At 37.0% G+C, this 21,802-nt stretch overlaps 2 protein-coding genes across 7 annotated transcripts in view; one reads left to right on the forward strand and one right to left on the reverse strand.

Moving 5' to 3' along the window:
- The window catches only part of snx16 (sorting nexin 16), a 57,756-nt gene extending 48,483 nt beyond the window's left edge, over positions 1-9,273 (forward strand). For 4 of the 6 annotated variants that reach the window (XM_069922044.1, XM_069922045.1, XM_069922043.1 and 1 more), the window contains exons 7-9: positions 3,281-3,417; positions 4,874-4,990; positions 7,870-9,273. In XM_069922044.1, the coding sequence (XP_069778145.1) occupies positions 3,281-3,417; positions 4,874-4,990; positions 7,870-7,975 (360 nt within the window). In that variant the 3' untranslated portion in view covers positions 7,976-9,273. The remainder of the gene's footprint in view (positions 1-3,280; positions 3,418-4,873; positions 4,991-7,869) is intronic. The other 2 variants (XM_069922047.1, XM_069922048.1) reach the window with 2 other exon arrangements.
- Positions 9,274-17,420: 8,147 nt separating this feature from the next.
- Positions 17,421-21,802, reverse strand: part of LOC138755660 (charged multivesicular body protein 4b-like) — a 50,097-nt gene continuing 45,715 nt past the window's right edge. Inside the window, exon 7 of the mRNA XM_069922050.1 lies at positions 17,421-17,976. Coding sequence (XP_069778151.1) covers positions 17,912-17,976 — 65 coding nt within the window. The 3' untranslated portion in view covers positions 17,421-17,911. The remainder of the gene's footprint in view (positions 17,977-21,802) is intronic.

Consider the following 21,802-nt stretch of genomic DNA (forward strand, 5'->3'; position numbering starts at 1 on the left):
AATATTAGTAGGTATGTCAAAGTTGAGATTTGCTACTTTTAATTTTCAAGGTTAAAATACATCAATTTTTGTTTAGATGGAATGTAAATTTGTTACAGCAATATAATGTGCCCATATTAAAACACTTAATGAAGTTATGGATAAAGAAAAAGAAAATGATAGATATTAGTGGTGAATTGTCGGCCTTGACTCCGTTGTATAATAATCAACTTATTTCTATCTCAATACATAATCGAAGTTTATTACATTGGAGATTTAAAGGTGTGGAAAATTTGGGAGATTGTTTTAAAGAAGGTAAATTTTTTATCTTTTGATCAAATGAGGGACAGTTATGGTATTGATAAGAATTCTTTGTTTCTTTATTATCAAATTCAATCTTTGGTAAAGCATGTGTTTGGTAGAGATATGATTTTACCTGAAGGGTTATGTTTCAGTTATGTATTAAATATTACAGGATATAAATTTCACCTTGCTTTTGTATATTTAGCATTATCTGTAGTGAAAAAATGTATTGCTAGTATGTGGAAAGGTGTGAATATGATTGATATTAATAGATGGCACAATGAGATGAAATATTGTTTAATAATGAAAAAAATCACGTTTTGTGATAATTAGTTTTTTTATTAATAAGTGGTTGTTATATTCAGAATATTTACATTTTGATTTACATTGATTAGATCTTAATATGTATGCTTAATTTTTCTTTATTTTGTTTTCTCTTCTGGCTTTCCTTAGGAGAGTTGGGTGAAAGGGGGGGGGGGGGTTCTCTTTTTTCTTTTTTCTTTTATATATAAAATATATCGTTCATGTTTGTTTATTGTTTTGTATGTTACTTATTATCTGTATTTTGAACAAATAAATAAAGTTTAAAAAAAAAACTCTTGGTCATAACACAGTAATATCTGTGTAATGTGAAAATATGATCTAGGACAACCATAATTAAACCTGTATATAATCTTAAAAAGGATTTTTTTTAAAAAAACATAAATCTAATCTACCCCCTCCCTCTAAGCAAGTTTACCTTGTAAAGATTTTAAAAAGTAAAGATATGGATCTAAAAGCGACACTCAGAAACCAGACACAGAATTGCCGGAGCATCCGAATTACTAAAATCTGCCAATCATAATAGTGTTCTATGAATGGGCCCTACAACTTTTTAAAATCTTTATTAAAACTACTGTACAAGTAAATGTTTTGTATTAAAAGTACTGTATAAAGTGGTCCCTGTTCCACAGCGGCAGCCCGAGATCCCCATTCCCTGGCTTACGACCAACCCTGAGTTACAACCAATCTTTCGGTCACCATTATGATGGTAAGTCAGGGACTACCTGTATGACATTCATATCATGTAACCATTGTGCAAGACTATGTGAGGGTTCATTTTTCCATTTCATTAAAATTTCTTATCTGGCTATCAACGTGCTAAAAGCTAAAACTTTCTCTTGAGATGCAGACACAAGTATATCCAGTTCACGAGAAAAAAAAACAAGCCAATTAAAGGGCATGGCTCTATTTTGATCTTAAAAATCATTGATAAAGATTGAAAAACATTTTCCCAAAGTCTTCCTGAATTGAGGCACTCCCAAAACATATGGATCAATGACACTTCAAATATGTTGCCCTTCTCACATAATGGATCAACATCTGCATAAAAGTGATATAATTTAAGTTTGGACATGTGTATTCTATGTACCACCTTAAATTATAATAAACAATGCCATGCACAAAATGAAGAATCGTTAATCAAACTAAGAGCAGAGTACCAGTCTTCATCTTAAAAACATATAAATTGAGATCACGTTCCCAGTCATTCTTAATCCCAGCAATTGAGGCAATTAAATCCAATAAATCGTTATAAATGCATGATATTAATCTGCCGTGAACAAGCTATTAATTAAAAAGTATCAAGAATATTTGAATTTTCAATTTGAGCAAAATCATGTAATTTTGACTGAACAAAACGCCTATTGGATAGGATAGGATCAATGAGCATTGGAGACGTACAGTCTACTCAAGGATAGTCAGCATGGCTTTGTGAAGGGAAGGTCGTGCCTCACAAGTCTAATTGAGTTTTTTGAGGAGGTAACAAAAGATATTGATGAGGGTAGGGTGGTAGATGTGGTCTACATGGATATTAGCAAGGCATTTGTCGAAGTCCCCACAAGAGACATCCAGAAAGTCACGGGATCAGAGGAAAATTAGCTGTATGGATAAAAAATTGGGTTGTAGGAAGAAAGAAGAGTAGTCGTGGAAGGAAAGTATTCTGCCTACAGGTCAGTGACTAGTGGAGGGCTGCAGGGATCTGTTCTGGGACCCCTGCTCTTTGTGATTTTAAATGAGCTGGATGAAGAGGCAAAAGGATGGGTCAGTAAATTTGCGGATGTCATGAAGGTTGGTGGAGTTGTGGATGGAGATGAAGGTTTTTCAAGGGTTGCAAGATGATATGGACAAGATGCAGGGTTGAGCAGAAAAGTGGCAGATGGATTTCAATCTGGATAAGTGTAAGCTGATGCATTTTAGAAGGACTAACCAAAAGGCTGAGTACAGGGTTAACGTTTGGTTACTTAAAAGAGTGGATGAGCAGAGGGACCTTGGGGTACAAATCCATACATCCCTCAAGGTCTCTGCACAGGTTAGTTGATAGGATAGTTAAGAAGCCCTAGGAAGATGCTGGGCTTCATTAATAGGGGGATTGAATTCAGAAGTAGAGAGGTCATGTTGAACTCTACAAATCTCTTATAAGATCACACAGAGTATTGTGTTCAGTTCTGGTCACCTCATTATAAGAAGGATGTAGAAGCTATGAAGAGAGTGCAGAGGAGAGTTACCAGGAGTGTGGCTGGATTGGGAAACAAATCTTATGAGGCAAGGTTAGAAGAGCTGGGACTTTTCATTTTGGAGCGTAAAAGGATGAGAGGAGATGATAAAGGTCTACAAGATTATGAGAGGCATAGATAATGTGGACAGCTAGCAAATACCAGAAGATGCATGTACAAAATTGAGGGAGGGAAGTTTAGTGGAGACATCAGGGGTAAATTTTTAAGAGTTATGGGTGCCTGGAATGCCTTGCCAGGGATGGTGGTGGAAGCTGAAACATTGGGGGCATTTAAGAGACTCTTTGACACATGGATGAAAGAAAAATAGAGTTATGGGCTAGGGAGGGTTTAGTACTTTTTCTAGGAAGGGATATATGGGTTGGCACAACATCAAGGGCCAAATGGCCTGTACTGTGCTATATTGTTCTATGTATAGTATTAAATTTATGGTTGCCACTCCACAGGCATTCTGTGAAACTTTGGAAGAAACTAACTACAGACTACAAAAAGAACTTGCTGACAAACAGAAAGAAGTTGAAGCTTTGAAGAAATTATTGGAAGAAAAACATCTTCATATAGAATATTTAGAAAGTAGAGTAAGGTATTAAGGCATTTACTGGAGTCTTATTTTGGATTGTAAATGTAATTTTTAATGTTTAAACAACTTGGTCATCCACTTTTATGTTCGTTCAGGTGCCTTGCCGTTTGGCATGGGCGATCATGTCTTTCTATCATTATGGTCTCTGGCCCTCCGAATTGTAGTTGTTGCCTCTCCTCTTTCTAACCATAATAGTAACCCATCATTTTCATTCTCTGTCTGCCTCTGGTACTTTTTCCTTCTATCTTTCCAGTTATAACTAAATGTTCTAATGATTCTCTTCACATGATGTGTCTAATGAATTTTGATTGCTGTTTTCTGATTCTTTTAAGTAATGTACATTTTGTTTTTGTTCTTTGTAGAACTTCTTCATTTGTTATCCTCTCTGTATATGATTTGCATAGCATTCTTCTGAGAAACCACATCTTTTATGTACAAGTGGTTTAATTCCACAGTTGACTTATTTTTGAGATATCTGGTTGATTGGACAACAGTTTTAACCACCTTGACACTTGTTTTTAGCAATATACAAGGACAAATTTGGAAATTAGCTATTTTTTTTACCATTTGACTTCCAACAGCCTTTTTCAAAGGAACTCTGTTGGAGCATGTTTCCCATTCTCTTGGCTACATAATTGCACAAAAGTTAAAACATTAAAAAGCTCCAAAATAACCCAAGGATTGTTTTTACAGGTACACGATCCTTTATCCGGGACAGTGTGTTCAGAATTTCGCATTTTTCCAGATTTCAGAAAGCCCACCCGAATTGTACTGCCATATCCGCCCCCGGCCCCTTCCAGCCGCCCAGCCGCCTCTCTCCCCACTTACTGGATTTCGGAGCTTTCCAGATTTTAGATGTCCGGATAAAGGATCGTGTACCTGTAATATCTATTTTAAGATTAACAGAATTTGTTATTTTAGGTGGTTATGAACCCTGAAACTCTCTCCTGTTCAAGCTGACAATCCAGCAGCATCTTAAAGGCAGATATGGATGGGTAACAAATATTCAGCTTGCTGGTGATGCCCAGACCCTGAAAATAAATCTTAAAAGGTTTCATGGCAGTTGTGTTGAGTACTCTGGGTAATTCTGAAGAGAATTCACATTGGCAATTCCATCATATAGATTTGTGTGCACTGATGCTAGTCGAACATTTTATGCCAGTTTGTGTAAAGATTTGCAGAATGTACTTCAGTTGTTGGTCTAATTTTTTTATTTGTATTCCATGATGTGAACTTGGGACAATTTGTTTTTCCCTTCCCTGGCAGTAAAACTGAAGTCTGGAGTTCAAGGGAAAGCCAAACCTTGACAATAATTCCAAGCTCAGTTAGTTTGCATTCAAGCTAATTTTCTGGTTTTTCTGCTTAATTTGGAATAAATTGTACCGGAAAAAAATGTACTAGAACTAGAAAATTGTTTGAACTTGTGTATTGAAATGTTTTATGGATTTTCTTTATGTAGGGAATTGTCTTTGGAACAAGAGCACATACGTAGACCATCTGAGCAGGAGAGTGAATGCAGTGGAGAAGTTGAGTCTTCAGCAGTAGAGGCTGATCAAGCTGTTATAGAGGACAGCAGGTAGCTACTGATCTTTCCACTTAGATTCTCAGTAAAAAATGTAGACTTGATGCCATGCAGCAAGGATTCAAAGTGGAAATTGATATTCATTGTCATTCACTGTACAATGTACATATACATCAAAACGCATGCTTTCACTAACTGAACAGGTACTTTAAAGAAAAAAATTATAATGTTAAACTGTGAATTAAAAGTTATAATGCATTCATAAGATAATATTTACAGTAATCCTAGTGCAAAAAAAGCAATAGTATGGTTATGCCTTTTGTACAGTCAGAACAGTCCATTGGTATAAGAGGAGGAGGTTAAAGAGTTGGATAGCTGTTTTGGTTGGGGGGGGGAGAGGAAGAAATGTATGAGTGTAGAGGTACTGGTTTTCAGGCTTCTGTACCATCTACCTTAAGGTACCTTACTACCTTAAGTAGTAAGAGGTTGTAACCTTGGTGAAGGAAGTACTTTATGAAGTTGGCTGCTGTCTTGAGGCAATGGGTGCAATGGATGGGCGATCAGAAACCTGTGATGAACCTGGTTGTTGACTACCGTCTGCATTCCTGGGCATTGGAATTGTTAAACTAGGCTGTGATGAAAACAGTCCGTATTCATTCCATTGTGCACTTGTAGAAGTTTGCAGTATCTGACAACATGCCAAATCTCTTCAGACTCTTTAGAACGTAGAGATGTTGGTGTGCCTTCTTGGATGCCTCTGTGCTGGTTTCAGGAATGATCGTCTGAAAAATGGACTTCCAGGAACCTTGAAGGTTTGTGGTGGCCCCTCGCAGCTCCCTCGGGGTGCCTCACAAAATGAAAGACTAACGCGACGATCCAGCAGGCTGCATGAGGCCCACAGTGCTGCCCTCCAATTGGCCACAACTAAAGGAGCCTAACTGGCCTATCAAGGAAAGTGGATCGCAAATGCACCAATCAGCGCTGAGGGGGCTTTGACCACGCCGCTCTTGAGAATAAAAGCAGGGCTATGAACCCAATGAAGTTCAGTGTTAAAAAATTAACTACACTCAACTAGGGTTTGTGTTGTTCTTTCTGGAAACAATATTTTTTTTCTGAGCTAACCAGCATACAGCTATAACCTCTCCTGTGCTATAGGCTCCGCAGAGCCATAGCTCGTAGCAGCTAACTACATTGATGACCCCAATGGTCCAGATGGCACTCTGGACCCAGCGATGGAGGAAGACTCTTCAGTCAACATGCTGACATTGAAGCTGTCGAGCTTCTGGGCAACACAGCCCAAAGTATGGTTCCAGCAAATTGAGGCTCAGTTCGCCCGGAGGAAGCAGACTCCCTGCTGGCCAAGAGGGAAACAGCCTTCACACTCCACGAGACGTCCACGCCCAACATGCACGACACTACCCCAGCTCTGCAGCATGTGGGCAGGCAACAGCAGCAAAGACCCAACCGCCGACCAACCAAATGACCAGCCACGAGGACCATGGACACCTACGGTGAGCGATACTGTCATTATCAGCAGTGGGGTGCAGAGGACCCTCAATGTCTCTCCCCCGCACATTCCCGGAAAACATTAAAAGTAGCCCATTTGGACATTATATAGCCAATTGACCACCCTCCCCCACCCCCCATCAAAGAGACCGCCTCCCAAGAATAATAGCATTCTGATTGCGGTTTTGGGGGGGGGGGGGGGTGGTCGAGTGGTGGCCCCTCGCAGCCCCCTCAAGGTGCCTCACAAAATGAAGGACAAATGCAACAATCTAGCAGGCTATATGAGGCCCACAGCACTGCCCTCCAATTGACCACAACTGAAGGAGCCTAACTAGCCTATCAAGGAAAGCGAATTGCAAATGCACCAATCAGTGCTGAGGGGGCTTTGACCATGCCCCTCATCTTGAGAATAAAAGCAGGGTTATGAGCCCACTTAAGCTCAGTGTTAATTACACTCAACTGGGGTTCATGTTTTTTCTGGGAACAGCTAACCTGCATACAACTATAACCTGCACTATAGGCTCCGCAGAGCCATAGCTTGTAGCAGCTAACTACATGTTCTGATTTTTGTTCACCTCCTTCCCATTGGTCCAGGCATGTGTCTGATCTCTTTGCCTCTCTTTAAAATCATTTAGCTCCTTGATCTTGGGGACAGATTGGTTCTGGTACCACCCAACCAGATTCTCTATCTCAATCCTATGACTCATCCTGTCCAGTTACTTGGCCAACAGTGGGGTTGTCAGTGATTTTTGTCAATTGATATTGGCTATACAGTAATGTATGTATGTAGAGTAGGGGGCTAAACGTAATGTCTTGGGGTGCGGCTGTGTTGGTCAGTGTGGAAGAGATGCTGATTCGCACTGATTTGAGATTTTTCCGACAAAGGATCCAGTTGAAGAGGGACTGACAGAGTCCCAGGCCATTTTGCTTTGTTTTGTTGGTCTGATGGTGTTGAATGTTGAGCTGTAGTCAATGAACAATAGCCTGATGTTGGTGTTTAACATGGAGTGGAGGCCCATCAAGATGTCATCCACAGTTTACCTGTTGCGACATTAGGCAAACTGAAGTAGATCCAGGTCCTTCCTGAGGTAGGAATTAATTTGCTCCATAACCATCCTCTTAAAGCATTCAGGGCAAGTATTCATTGTTTGGATGAAAGGCCAACAGACTACTGACTCAGCACATACTGAACCTATAGTCAAAAGTATCTTGATGTATATTGTATTAAAAATATCTTGACAAACTTGCATTGAACATTGATTAGGAAGGGGTTTTGCTGCTTGAAGTGGGTGGATGAAAAGAGTATTAAAGGATGAAAAAGGGCTCAAAAGCAGTAAAAAGAGAACAGGACATTTAAATATCAGTCCACTTCAATTTAGGAAGAAATGTTTTTATTTGTGTTTCAATTTTTTTCTTTAATGTGTCAGTTTAGGTATGGAGTCTGATAAAGAACAATGTGCAGCCTGCCGGAACAATCCTATATCTGAAACTTCATCAATAGAAGAAGCCCAAGCTGTTGAAGAAGACAAATAAATACCAATCATTAGTATTGATACTGATGGTTAATTTTGCTGGTAATATTATAACAATGGCTGTAGCTGGAATACAGCAAAAAGGCATAGGTTCTGATTTGTTATTTGTGTATGTTTTTAGGATTTGCCATTCTGTAATATCAATATATTTTTGCTTGATGCAACAGATTTTATTAATCTGCTCTGCTATTCTACCATGTGCAATTAAGAATAGTTCATTATTCCCAAATTGGGCTCTATAATGGAGACCTTCTGAAGCATTTGAGTCTTTTTGAAAGCTACATTTTTATCAGGAATAAATTTGTCCACTTTATTTTCAGACTATGCAAATTGGGTAAAGCTATTATTGCCCCATAACACAAAAACAAAGGTATTTCCCAGAACTAAGCAAATTGAGCACGATTGTTCTTCATACTTAAAATGATAACGAGCTTCATTAAAACCCTCGTGCCAGATTTCATTGGGACTTGATATAGCTCGAACTGAAGTTGAAAGTTTGAACATTGCCTGAGCAATAGAGATTACTATAGTTAATGGATACAATTGTAGAATAATTTTGTATTAATTTAGTCCTCAAAATTTGCTAAATTTTTTCATAAGCAGATGTCATCAGTTTTATCATTTTCCCAAACTAGCTTGGGTCTTTATCTCAATTATTTGACAATACCAGCAGTATATGGGCATTAGCTTATCAAATTCTGACACGTGAAACCAGGTTGTGTGATGCACTTTGTGTTTGAATGTCCTACCAAGTATCATTGATAGAAGACGCTTTCAATGTATGGTGCCTTTTAACTGTTACCATCATTGTAACTAGTTTTGCTTCATTAAGGTCACATGTCTTGGTTAATACAAGTGCCTTGTTTTACTGGATTTGGAGTTGTAACTACAGTTGTCAATTGCTTTTTATTTGATTTTTTTTTGCTTCAAGTAATCTTTGTTGCTTGGAATTTATCATTGACTAATTACAAAGCCAAGATGTATACCAGAACTGCATGATTTTTAAATTGGCTATCTTTTAATTTATGTTAGTAATTAAAATCAAGTTGTAAAACCCCCTAAGAATGGACCTTTAACTGGAGAGTGGGTGTAATCTTCCACTGGAAGTCTGGGGAGTTGTATGTTTTGTTACATGTTGTGTGCCAAATGTATGAAGATTTTACTGCATGACTTTGATTACAGGCAACCATATGGCTACCCTACTACAGTGAGAACATTTATGTCGAAAAGTACAGCTTTCTGAATTTTGCACGCTTGAAGATGGTTTTATTTCAAAATAAAGATTTTTTTTTAATTTGACATTTAGTGATGCTTTCAAAAAGTGTATTTGAAGTACCATTTTCTTAAAACTATTCCCAACTTGCAGTTCTGAAAGGCATTTTCAAAAAGACCATTTAACCCAAAATAATTATTCATATGACCAGGGAGTCCTGGTAACTTGGTTAAAAATTACTTTTAACCTTTTATTCTGTGAGGCAGAAGATGCATGTGCTTGAGAATAAGTTTCCAGGTTCAAAAATAGTTTCTTTTCTGCTGTTTGCAGACTCTTAAATGGATTGCACACGGGCAAAAGATGCACTGCCCTTTAGAACTATACCTCTCTCTATTCAATACACTTTTTGTACTTTTCTCTATATTCTGAACTATCTGATTACTGTTTCCTCACTCCCTACACTCTTGTATGTTTATTCTTGCACTACCCACTGAATGAGTCATAAATGAAGCTTGGTGTCTCTTAGTGCACATCACAATAATGTCATTCCATCAGTTTGTTCCACCATTTGGAGTAGTTTGCCCAGCATTTACACTGGATAGATAACCCCATTGATTTTATGAATTAAACTATAAGGCAAGGGAAAAAGATTGTGTCAATTCTCACTTCTATTCAGCTTAACGTTTTTTATAATTAAAGATATTTGCTAATATACTTAAACGTGAAGTACTTTTTAAATTTCAATGTTGAGAGCATTTTTTTTTAATTATTTAACTAACCCTGACAACTTTGACAGTCCAATGTAGGAAGGGTTTCTCCCTGTTGTCAAAAAAGTATTTTGGAGGCAGTGTGCTCCTGGAAACCTGCATCTGCTCTGGCTACATTACTGGAATCAAAAACTTCAGACCAGGGTTGGGGGGAGCGTAATGGCATAGGCGAAGAAGATGGACTCGTATCTCTCCCAGGGGATTAAAATGTAAAGCCAAAATTTAAAAATTAATTTTAAATTTAAAATATATTAAAATCCTCCAGAACCTACCTGGAAGCTATTGGATATGGCAGCTAGAGGAAGGAAAGCAGCAAGAGATAAGAAAATTGTAAGTAAAGATACTAAGAAAATCAAAAAATGGCCTACCTTATAGTTGGAGCCTGGGCTTCAAGTTCCAAAGCCCCTGCGATAAACGAGAGAGAGAGAGACAGCCTATTTCGACTGAAGCTAGTGCCACCTCCTGTTGATATCGGGAAAGATGATGCTGGATCAATCCAGATCTCCCCTGAAGAATATCCTAACCTTGTGTGCATGCGCAAAGTTTTACTTCCACACATGCACGAAGAGGAAGAATGTGCTTTGAAATGCCACTCCGTAGTGCTGTTCCAGACATGCCAGAACAGTCAGGAGTTCCTGCAGTTTTGTCAGTTGGTGATCAAGAAGAATCAGATCAAGATGATGACAAGAAGGAGAGGAAATAGCAAATATGAAAGATCTTTACTTGCTACTAATGGGTCAGTATCAAGTTATAAGGGCTGATATTAAAGATGTTAGATCTGACATGAAGGAGGTTAAAAGTGAAATGTTGAAGTATGCTTCAGCAGTATTAAAATGATATGGGCATCTATATAGATAGAATTGAAAGGGTTGAAAATTCAGATAGACTTGGAAAAACAGATGAAAGAAATGGACATGTTGTAAAATCAAAGATGATGGAATAATGTTAAGATTGTTGGCCTTGAGGAAGATCTTGAAGGAAGTGGTGACCCTGTGAATTTTTTTCAAAAATTGATTCCTGGAATCTTGGAGGAAGAAAATTTTCCAAATGGAATTGAATTGGAAAAGGCCCAAGGAGCTTTCCAGAGGAAGCCACTGCCAAATCAGCCACCTAGAGCTATATTGATTAAATGTCTGTGATATCAAGATAAAATGAAAATTTTAAGATTGGTAGTCCAGAAAGAAAGGCAGAACATGGGATCTATGGTTATTGATGGAAATAAAATTTTATTTATGCAAATTTAATTAAAACAGTGGTGGATAGAAGAAAACCATGTAATCCAGTGAAGGCAATTCTTTCAAAGAAGGGCTACAAGTTTACTTTTAGATATCCAACGTTGTTTTTAGTGAATGAACAACTCAAGTTCTTTGTGGATGAAGATAAAGCACAAATATTTGCAGTCACTTCCCACTATTAAGGGATGAGTAACAAGAACTGTTGAGTTTAAGTCCTCAACAAGAAGTTTGAAGAGAAGTGCTGCAGAGTCAAATTACACTGAAAGTTGTGCTGAAGTAGATTGTAAGCTGTCAAAAAAGTTACAGTTGGAGCCAGAAACATCTTTAATTGACAATGATCAAGTTAATGTGGACCTTGAAGTGGCAGGCAATTTATTATTTATTAATGTGTAATTAATTTTCACTGGGGGAGGTTTAATGTTCTTCCTTGCTTGCCTGAACATTATGTGCCATCATGGCAGGAGCCAAGACCTGTGTGGTGGAGGGAAATAGTTATAATTTTAATCAGCACTTTTGGGGTTTTTTAATATTTTTTAAAGTAGTATTTCTTTTGTTGAATTATCAGTGATTTTTTTTTCCTTTTTAATTCTTCTTCAATTTTTTTTCTTAAGTGACAGAAATGTACACAGAAACCAGTTAGAGTTGATGAAGAGATTTGGGAGAATGGGATTGGAAGAGACCTTGATCTGGAATAATGGATGATACAATGTTAATGGGATAAACAGTGAAATTAAAAAGAAAAAAAATTGTTATATGGAAAAAGATGAAGGTTAATATTGCATTTTTACAAGAAACTCACTTGACAGAAAAAGCACATTCTAAAAATGTGAGTGGACTAAGTTATAGCTTCATCTTAATTCTAAAGCAAGAAGGGTAGCTATATTAATTAAAAAATCAGTAAAAATTTTTGATACTTATGGATCCTGTGGGAAAATATGTTTTGATTAATTGGCAGAATTATTCTGAAATGTGGACACTTATGAGTATATACTAAATATAGATGAAGATTTTATAAAGAATACTTTTCTATTTTTGGCAAAAGCTCAGGAAAAGGTTTTAATAAGAGGTGATTTTAATTGCTGTCTTGATCCATTATTGGGTAAATCAACTAAAACAGTAATAAGAGCTAAAGCAGCAAAAGCTATATTATGAAGCAATTAAATTTGGCGTAAGTTGAATCCTAGAGAGTTTTTTTTGTTCTCGTAGGCATGACTCTTACTCAAGAATAGATTTTTTTTATTATCGGCACAGTTACAAGGAAGAATTAGTAAAGTTGAATATAAAGCAAGAATACTTTCTGATCACTTGCCACTTTTATTGACATGAGGAAAAAGATATGCCATATAGATGGAAGTTTAAAAAGAGTAGATTCTTGTAATTTTACAAGAAATCCAATTTAATTATCTTTAGAAGTGAATTTTAATTCAGTAGATAATGTATTACTTGGGATGCATTAAAATCATATAAGAGGTCAACTAATAAGTTACTTGGCTAAAATTTAAAAAGGAATATATAAAATAAATTAGAACAGGACATAGATATATTAGAAAAAGATTTACAAAATAATCCTTATGAAGAAAAGAAAAAGCAATTAATAAGAAACTTCAATACAATACTATTCAGACATGTAGAACAAAAAAATTAATTTTAAAAAAACCTAACATGAATTAGGAGAAAGCTCAAAGTTTTAGCATGGCATTTGAAAGCAGAACAACATCTTGAGTGATTAATGCAGTTAAAAAATCTTCAGGGATCATTACATATAAACCACAAGAAATAAATGATGTATTAAAGGAATTTTATTCTGAATAATTCGAAATCAGTACATGATGAAAATAAGATTGGTAAGTTTTTATCTCAAATTACTTTACCTAGTTTGAATGATAGGGAACAGAAAGATTTGAATGTAGTATTTACAGCAAGAAAATTAGTGATGTAATGAGTTGATTGCAAAATAAATACCAGGAGAGGATGGATTTCCTGTAGACTTTTATAAGAAATTTAAAGATCTTTTAATACCTCCATTTATGGAGGTGTTAAATTACACTATGAAGGTACATTCTCAGCCAGAATCCTTTTTAATTGCAATTATTACAATAATTCTGAAAAAAGACAGACCCAATGAAACTAGTATCTTGTAGATCAATTTCATTATTAAACATTGATTATAAAATATTAGCAAATAGATTGGCAAAGTATTTACCAAAATTAATACATATGGATCAAACTGGATTTGAAAAGGGATGAAAATCTGCAGATAATGTAGCGAGGCTTGATACATTTGGTTCAAAAAAAAGCGGCTGATCTGAGTGTGGCAGTGACTTTGGATGCTGAAAAGGCATTTGATAGATTAGAATGAGATTTCCTCTTTAAAATTCTAGAGAAATATAGATTAGGTTCAACATTTATAGATTGGGTTAAAATGTTCAAAAAACATTGCAAAAGTGGTGACTAATGGACAGATTTCAACATCTTTTGAATTAACTAGCTCAAGTAGACAAGGTTGCCCATTGTCACAAGCTTTATTTGTTTTAGCTGAATTAATAAGACAGGATTCAAAGATTGTGGGTATTAAAGTGAAGCAAGAAGAATATAAAATATATTTATTGCAGATTATGTTTTATTTAACAGATATTTAAATTCTTTGCAACTTAAATTAGAATAAACGAATATGGAGACATATTGGGATATAAAATTAATTGGGATAAAAGTTATTATGTCTAGATGATGGAGATAATGAGAAATGAAAGGAAGTAATTGAATCTAGATGGTCAGATCTTGGAATAAAATATTTAGGTATTCGTGTGCAATCAGATGTGGCAAAATTATTTGAATTATCTTAAAGAAAATTAAAGAGGATTTGGATGGATGGAATATGTTACCTGTTACTCTGATAGGTAGAGTAAATTGTGTTAAGATTAATGTTTTTCCTCAAATACAATATTTCAATCAATTTCAATTCCCACAATTTTTTTTAAGGAATTAAATGTTAGTGTTAGAAACTTTTTAAGGAAAGGGAAAATGTCTAGCGTTTCTTTGGAGAAATTGATGTGGAAATATGATTTAGGAGTTTTACAGCTCCCCAATTTATGAAGTGGCAGCACAGTTGACATTTAATAATGTAATGTATGATTTCAATAATATTCCAGTATGAGTGAAAATAGGAGAAACAGATTCACAACATTTTATTTATAAATGGAATGCAAGATTGTTAATAGCAAATAGAGAAACACCCATGCTGAAATGTTTAATTGAACTTTGGAATAAAGTTGATTTAAAAAATTGGAGGAAGAGGTTTTACTGTCTGGCAGAACGCCTTTATTTCAAAAGAGACATTGCATTTTCTATGGAAAATTAAAAAAAATTAAATTGGCAAAATTGTGGTAAAGAAAATTAAAGATTGTTTTGAAGCTGAGAAAATGTATTACTTTTAGTAGAATGAGAGAAAAGTTAAAGCTATTGGAAAATACAACATTTTGTTATTGCCAAATGAAATAAGAGATTTAGTATTACCAGCAGAGACATAAAGTAGAATTATTACTATATACTAGAGATGTAAATAAATTTATTTCAGAGATGTATAAATTATTACAAAAGAAAGCTCGAAAGGAAGGAGTTCATAAATGGGAGGTACATTTAAGCAGATGAACGTAGATGGATTCAGATATGTCGAGAAAGTATGAAATAAATGTGAGGTATAAATTAGTTCAATATAATGTTATTCATCAATTATATTTAACACAGCAAAGGTTACATAATATGAACTATACTCATTCAGATTTATGTTTTAGATGAGGACAAGAAGTTGGTGCTTTTTTTACATTCAACTTGGCAGTGTTCCACAATTAAATCTTTTTGGCTTGACATGAGTAAATTATTAGAACAAATAACTGGAGTAAAATTCCAACAGGATCCAATGTTGTTTTTACTGGGAGATATTACTGGGAGAAATTAAAACTGAATATGTATCAAGTAAAATTTGTTTAAATTGCTTTGGCAATAGCTAGAAAATGTATTGCTATAACTTGGAAGTCTGATATTGATTTAAGAATAAATAGATGGCATGCAGAAATTCTGAGTTGTATTCCATTTGAGAAAATTATATAATTTAAGAGATAGATATACATTTTGGAAAATATGGAGCCCATATTTACAAACTGTTGGTATTAAAATTTCAATGAATCTTGAATATTCCTTATCCCTTACAGGTCTCTCTCTCTCCCTCTTTCTCTATGGTATCAGGAAGTGAAGTACTCCTGTTGTGGTTTTCTTGTCCCTCTTTCTTTTTTTCAAGTTTGTAAGGGAATGGGGGATTAATCGTCTTTTTCTTTTTGCATAAATTCCACATGTCTTTGGATTAAATTTGAAATATTGTAACATGTTAGTGGTTTTATTTTAAAGTTTTTTTTAAAAAGAAAACTTCAATGCAAAGTTTTCTGCATTGGATCTGATAAATAAATAATTCCAGTCTTACAAGGCCTGCCCAGTAAGTATAGTTCATGACTCCTACATGGGCATCCTTTTTATCAACAGCACAAAATGCAAATTAAGAATAAGACTTGTCCAAAGTGAAGTCATTTTGAATCTGTAGAAAACTGGTTAGACCACATTTGGAGTATTGTTCATTTCTGGTTACAAGATATGGAGGCTTTGGAAAGAGGGCAGTTGTTGTTCATCAGAATGTTGCCTGGATTGCAGAGTGTTAATTGGAAGAGATTGATTTAAAACTTCTCTAGAGCATCAGAAACTGAAGATGACTAGATAAAATTGAGAAGCATTATACATTTTGTCCCAGGGTCAACATATCAAATATAGGCAATCCTTGCTTTATGAGAGGAAGTGTTATTGCATGCATGAAGTAATTCAAGATGGGGAAAAATAGTGATTTTATTTACCTTTCTACACTTTTGAGCAAATTTTATTCCATATCTTAAATTTTTGGGTAGTGATTTGGGAATTCTGTAAGGCTGAATTCCTGTAGCCCAAACAATAAAGGGGAGGACAGTTACCTGCACTAGTGGACATGGGTTTAAGATGAAAAGTTAGAAGAGATATGAAAGGTGAATTTAGTTACATTGTGATAGATGCTGGGAATGCACTGCCAAGGGAAGTAGAACCAGATATAAATGTTGAACAGACATTTAGATTGATACCTGTACAAGATATTATCCACATGCAGGTAGATAGAATTATTTTTGTATCATGGTCAGTGCAGTTGGGGTGGGTCAAAAGTCCTGTTCCTTTGCTGTACCATACAATAAACCAGTCTTATTTCCTGCTGCAGAAATTGGTAATGTGTTCAAAATCCGATCATTATCCAGACAGCCTGCTGACATTTATGAGTTTGTAAGCTCCCATAAGATCTGATCAGGTTTTACTGTGATACCGTAATATAGTGCCTGTCACTTCAATCAGCATTGTGCAATTATTTTATTTATACAACAATATTCAACTTTGACAAGAGTATTGTGTAGAAAACCCCCTCCCCACACACAAAGAGTAGTCAGTGTTTGGAATGAGCTGCCAGAGGAGGTGGTGGAAGCAGAAACAGTAACAATATTTAAGAGGTGTCTGGATAGGTACTTGAATGAAGGCAGGGCATTGAATGATAGGTAACTATTGCACGAAAGTGGGATTAATACAGATGATGGTTGACATTAATGTTGTGGGTCAAAAGGCCTGTTTCAATGCTGTACAATTTAATAACTTGGTACATGGAGTTCACTATTTACATTGATTTTTTTTCCTCTTGGGGTAAAGCGGGGGTGGGGTTAACCTGTATAGGGAACTTCGATTTTGCACAAAATTACTTGGAAAAATTTAAAATAACTTTTGGTTGAAATTCTGCAGACAGTTTTTCCTGTCTACTACAAATTAAGCGGAAGCGACAATGGCTATTGCTGTAGAATCTCATCCCACGAATTGAGATTTATCAATTTGAAATGGACGGTGTTTAGCAGGAACTACTTAGAACAAGATATAATTCCATAATAAAAATAATGTCTATTTCTTGATGGACTTTTTACTTGACTGGATGATTCATCTTAAATGGTCATCAAGTTTTGTAACATCAAACAATATAACGAAATAACATGTTGTATTTGTACAGTATCTACACTCAAAACAGACACCCAAGTAAGAAATGGATATCTGGAAAGGAAATAGATATTTAAATGTTGGGCTTTCAAATTGATGAGTGTGAGTGTAAATTATGAAACATTATTTCTGACAAGATGTTATTTTTTTAATAACAAAGTAGTCGATGTGGTGACACTATAATATTCAGCACATTAGAATAAAATGCCAGGTTCTTTTCGATCGACAATCAAATTTTGTGATCTTTTAAAACTGTTCTTATATTAACCAAAACTTTTTTTATATATAAACGTTAGGCTTTTCAGCTGTTTACTCAAAATATTCGATACAGTTAAATACAGAACAAGGTAATAATAGCCAGGAATTCTTTCATTTTCGGTATACCTCAAAATTATGGAATTCAAATGGGTATTTTCCAAACTTAATCACTGTCTGGTTCAAGTAGAGTAAGCTAATACACAAAAATTAGATTCACAGAATTCTCAGATACAGTAAATTATGAGAGCCTGCCATATCTCAGACAGCCCCATAACTATAACATGTTGATATTTATTTACCATTACATCAATAAAACCCCAAATTATCTTCATGTTGCTTGACATAACTGGTTCATGTGGCCATTTTTATTATACTGAGGCAGTCAAATGCTTTATTCTTGCATCTCCATCATGCGTTTTCTTTTTAGTTTTAACTGGAAACAAAAAAGTAAGTTATTATCCCCAAAACCTTGATAAAATCATTACTCATAGCTACCTTCCCTTAATGATTTCCTAGAGATTTCAGTTCAATGGCTATCCCATACTATTCTGGGACATTAACCTCATAATGCATTTAATAGGATCGTAACAATATATTTTACATGGTTGTAAAATATAGCAAGTATGATTTAATAATGTTGCATTCCACACAAGTCCCCAGCCCTTAGGATGGATTGTTATTCAGTTCACTCACTATCTAATCCAAAAATAATTTATCAGTTTTTAATTCTCTATTCCCCACCCCACATCTATCACCAAACATCAACTCTTGTTACAGATTCTCTTACTTTAGTGGTGTCTTCAAAAAGAGTAAAAGCCTACTGAATCTTTAACTTAACAACAGAACTTGCACAATACTGCAATGTAATCAAACAAAATTTGTCACCAAGACAAAAGGATATTTAAAGATAGCTAAAATGTTCAACAAGGAGATGGAATGCTTTAAGGAAAGACTGCCAAAGCTTTGGATCCTGAGTGGTGACAGCTCTATTTGCAAGGGCAGTGATTAAATTAAAAATTGCAGATAACTTGGCAGTGGAGTGGGGGATTTTGCAATTGATCACAGAAATAGGAAAGTATTCCTTATCTGGGAACCCATGTATATCGACAACCTCAGGATGGTGGATTAATAGAATGGTGCAAGTTGAGCCATGGAGAGGAATTTTGGGTGACATCATATTTAAGAGTAAAAGAAGGGAGTCTGGTTGAAAGTACATTAGAGTAGAAAAATCCAAAAGGTGAGGTCACATTATGAGGAAGGAGCAGTAGGACATCGACTCCCCCCACCCCCGAGCTCCTGGACTGAGAAAGCCAAAAAAAGAAAGTACAAACACTAAAAATAGCAAGAATAGATAAATAAAAGGTTCTATAGTGGTGTGCCACAACAAGCATTGGAGGTTGGATGCGTTGAGCAAGAAGTATAAAAGAAACGAGCTGAGTCCAGTAATGTCTCAGGTCGAACTTCTTTACTCAAAACCAAATAACTTTTCCCTTTAACACCCCACGTCCGGCAGGTGCAAGTGATGTAGATTTCCCATGTGAGGCTTGCCCCACATCTAAAACCTTGCTAGATGCCGTTGGTTGCTTTCCTGTCCATGACTGCTGGGGCCAGTTTACTCGCTGCATAGGTGAGCCACGCTATATAGGTGCAAGTTACATGACCCCATCTCCAGAACCAGCATCAGTGGTGGCAGTGGTCGCTGGATTGTCCTTTTCACAAGGTCCACCTCGTTTGATAACCAGCTGTTCAATATCAAGATGTGCCAGCTTGAGGCGGTTCACTGTGAAAGTTTCTTCCCCGCCCCCCAATGTCCAAGACACAGGTCATCCCATTGTCCTGAATTATTTTATAAGGTCATTCATATGGCCATTGCAGGGGTGTTCTGTGCGGTCCTCTGTGGACAAACATGAAATCACCCCGTTGCAGGTAGTCAGGTACATACAATGGGTACTCTTCCATGGTCTGATGTGGGTATCAGGGCTAAATTCCTTAGCCTCTCCCTGAGTTTTGCGAGGATCTCTGTTGGTGTGTCATCTTGCTTGTGTGATGCTGGACGGAATTCTCCCAGTATAGTAACCACAGTGCTATAGACCAGTCCAGCCAAAGATGCAGCCAAATCCTCTTTGGGTGTCATGTGGATGCCCAGAAGGACCCATGGGAGTTTATCCACCTAGTCTGGTCCTCAGAGGCAAGCCATCGGGGCTAATTTTAGATGCCTGTGGAACTGTTCCACTAGGCCATTGGGACTGTGGGTGGTACAGCAGTACGACGTCATCCTGTGGAGCTGAATTCGCAGACCATATGGTTGACGCGAACTGAACTCTGAAGTAATGTGCACAGGGAGGCCAAATCGTGCAACCCAGGTTGCATTGAGTGTTCTGGAACACATCTCCGCTGTCATGTCTGCTATGGGAACCGCCTCAGGCCACCATCGTAAACAGGTACCTTGATCCTCTGGACAATGGTAGTGGGCCAATAACATCTACATGAACCTCCTATGTGTTAGTTGAAAAGGCTGTAGTGGTGCCTTTACTTGCCTTTCTATCTTGGAAGTTTGGCAGTGTGCATATGTTCTGACCCAGTGCCTACCCTGTTTCTGCAGTTCATGCCACACAAAGTGAATGAAAATTATTTTAACAGTTGCCCGGATTGAAGGGTGAGATAACCCATGCAAAGCATCAAAAACTTGGTGTCTCCAGGCAACGGGAACGACATCACACAGAACTTTAATCCCCCTTAGTCCAATGAGCACATCTTCTAAATGGAGTCCAGTGACCACAGTGTAGTACATAGGTATCTCCTTGTCCTGTCGTTGTGCCTTTACTAACATGGTAAAGTCCACTCCTGGCGACAAGGCACACTCTGACTGGGTTGAAGTCCGTGAAAGTGTGTCAGCGACCACATTGCTTTTCCCCCGAGATGAGTTTGATTGTAGTGGAGAATTCAGAAACATATGACAGGTGACATTGCTGGCAAGCAGACTATAGGTCCGACACTTTAGCAAACACAAAAGTGAAGGTTTGTGATCCATGAATATCGTAAACTCCCTAACATTGAAAATATGAAAAATGCCAGATTTCCAGGTACAGCGCTAGCAACTCCCTGTCAAACGCACTGTATTTCATCTCCAGGGGTTACAGGTGCTGGCTGAAAAAGGCTAGTGGCTTCCATTGGCCGTTAACCAACTGCTCCAGAATGCCGCCTACTGATGCTTCAGAGGCATCCACTGTGAGGGCTGTAGGGACATCTATTCATAGGTAGATGAGGAGCGTAGTTTTGGCCAGAACATTTTTGGTTTCAGTGAAAGCCTTCATCGTCTCATCTGACTACTCAACCTCTGGATTTTGTGGACATCAAGGGAAAAAAAAAGGTCATATGATCCAGGCCACAGGTGGAATATAAATTAACCATACCAACAAATTCCTATAGTCCTTTAACTGTGTCAGGGCTAGCGAATTATCAGATGGCTTCCACCCTAAACAATAGTTGTATGGTACTGTAGCAGTTAATACGATGTCCTAGAAAATCAATAGTTGACAACCAAAATTGACACTTTTCCGGGTTAATTGAGAGTCCAAAATCATCGTGAAGGCAGCAAAGAACCCGCAAGTGTGCCAGGTGTTCCTGGTGGGAGCGGCTGGCTATCAGGATATCATCTAAATAGATGAATTAAAAAATCCAAACCACACCCATGAGGTGCTGGAAGGTTTGTGCTGCATTTTTTTCAAGACCAAAAGGCATTCAAAGAAACTCAGAGGCTGAATAGGGTGATCATGGCTGTCTTTGGGATGTCTGCTGGGTTAACTGGAACCTGATGATATCCTCTGACCAGATCAATTTTAGAGAATATCCATGCTCCTTGTAAGTTCACCATGAAATCTTGTATATGCAGGACCAGGTATTGGAGGTGGTTGCATCATTCAACCTCCTGTAGTCCCCACACAGTCTCCATCCTCCCGTGGATTTAGGAACATATGCCCAGAGTTTCTGTTCCAGACATAAAGGAGGCTATCCCAGTATCCAGCTGCCATAGCCATTAGTGACAGCTGGCCCATTCATTTCCCGGTAACGAGCATGGTAATCAGCATCTGCAGACCCCTGATCCCCACCTTCAGTTGTAGAAACACCGACCAGAATTGTCGCCATCACTAGTCATTGGCGCTGCCGGTCTTGTCACTGGGATGCATTGAACTTGTGTCCTTGGACCAGATGCAGTACTATTTTCAGCACTGGCTGCACCATGTTGCTTTGCACACTAA

This window comes from Narcine bancroftii, chromosome 2, assembly GCF_036971445.1.
Source record: "Narcine bancroftii isolate sNarBan1 chromosome 2, sNarBan1.hap1, whole genome shotgun sequence".
NCBI lineage: Eukaryota > Metazoa > Chordata > Chondrichthyes > Torpediniformes > Narcinidae > Narcine > Narcine bancroftii.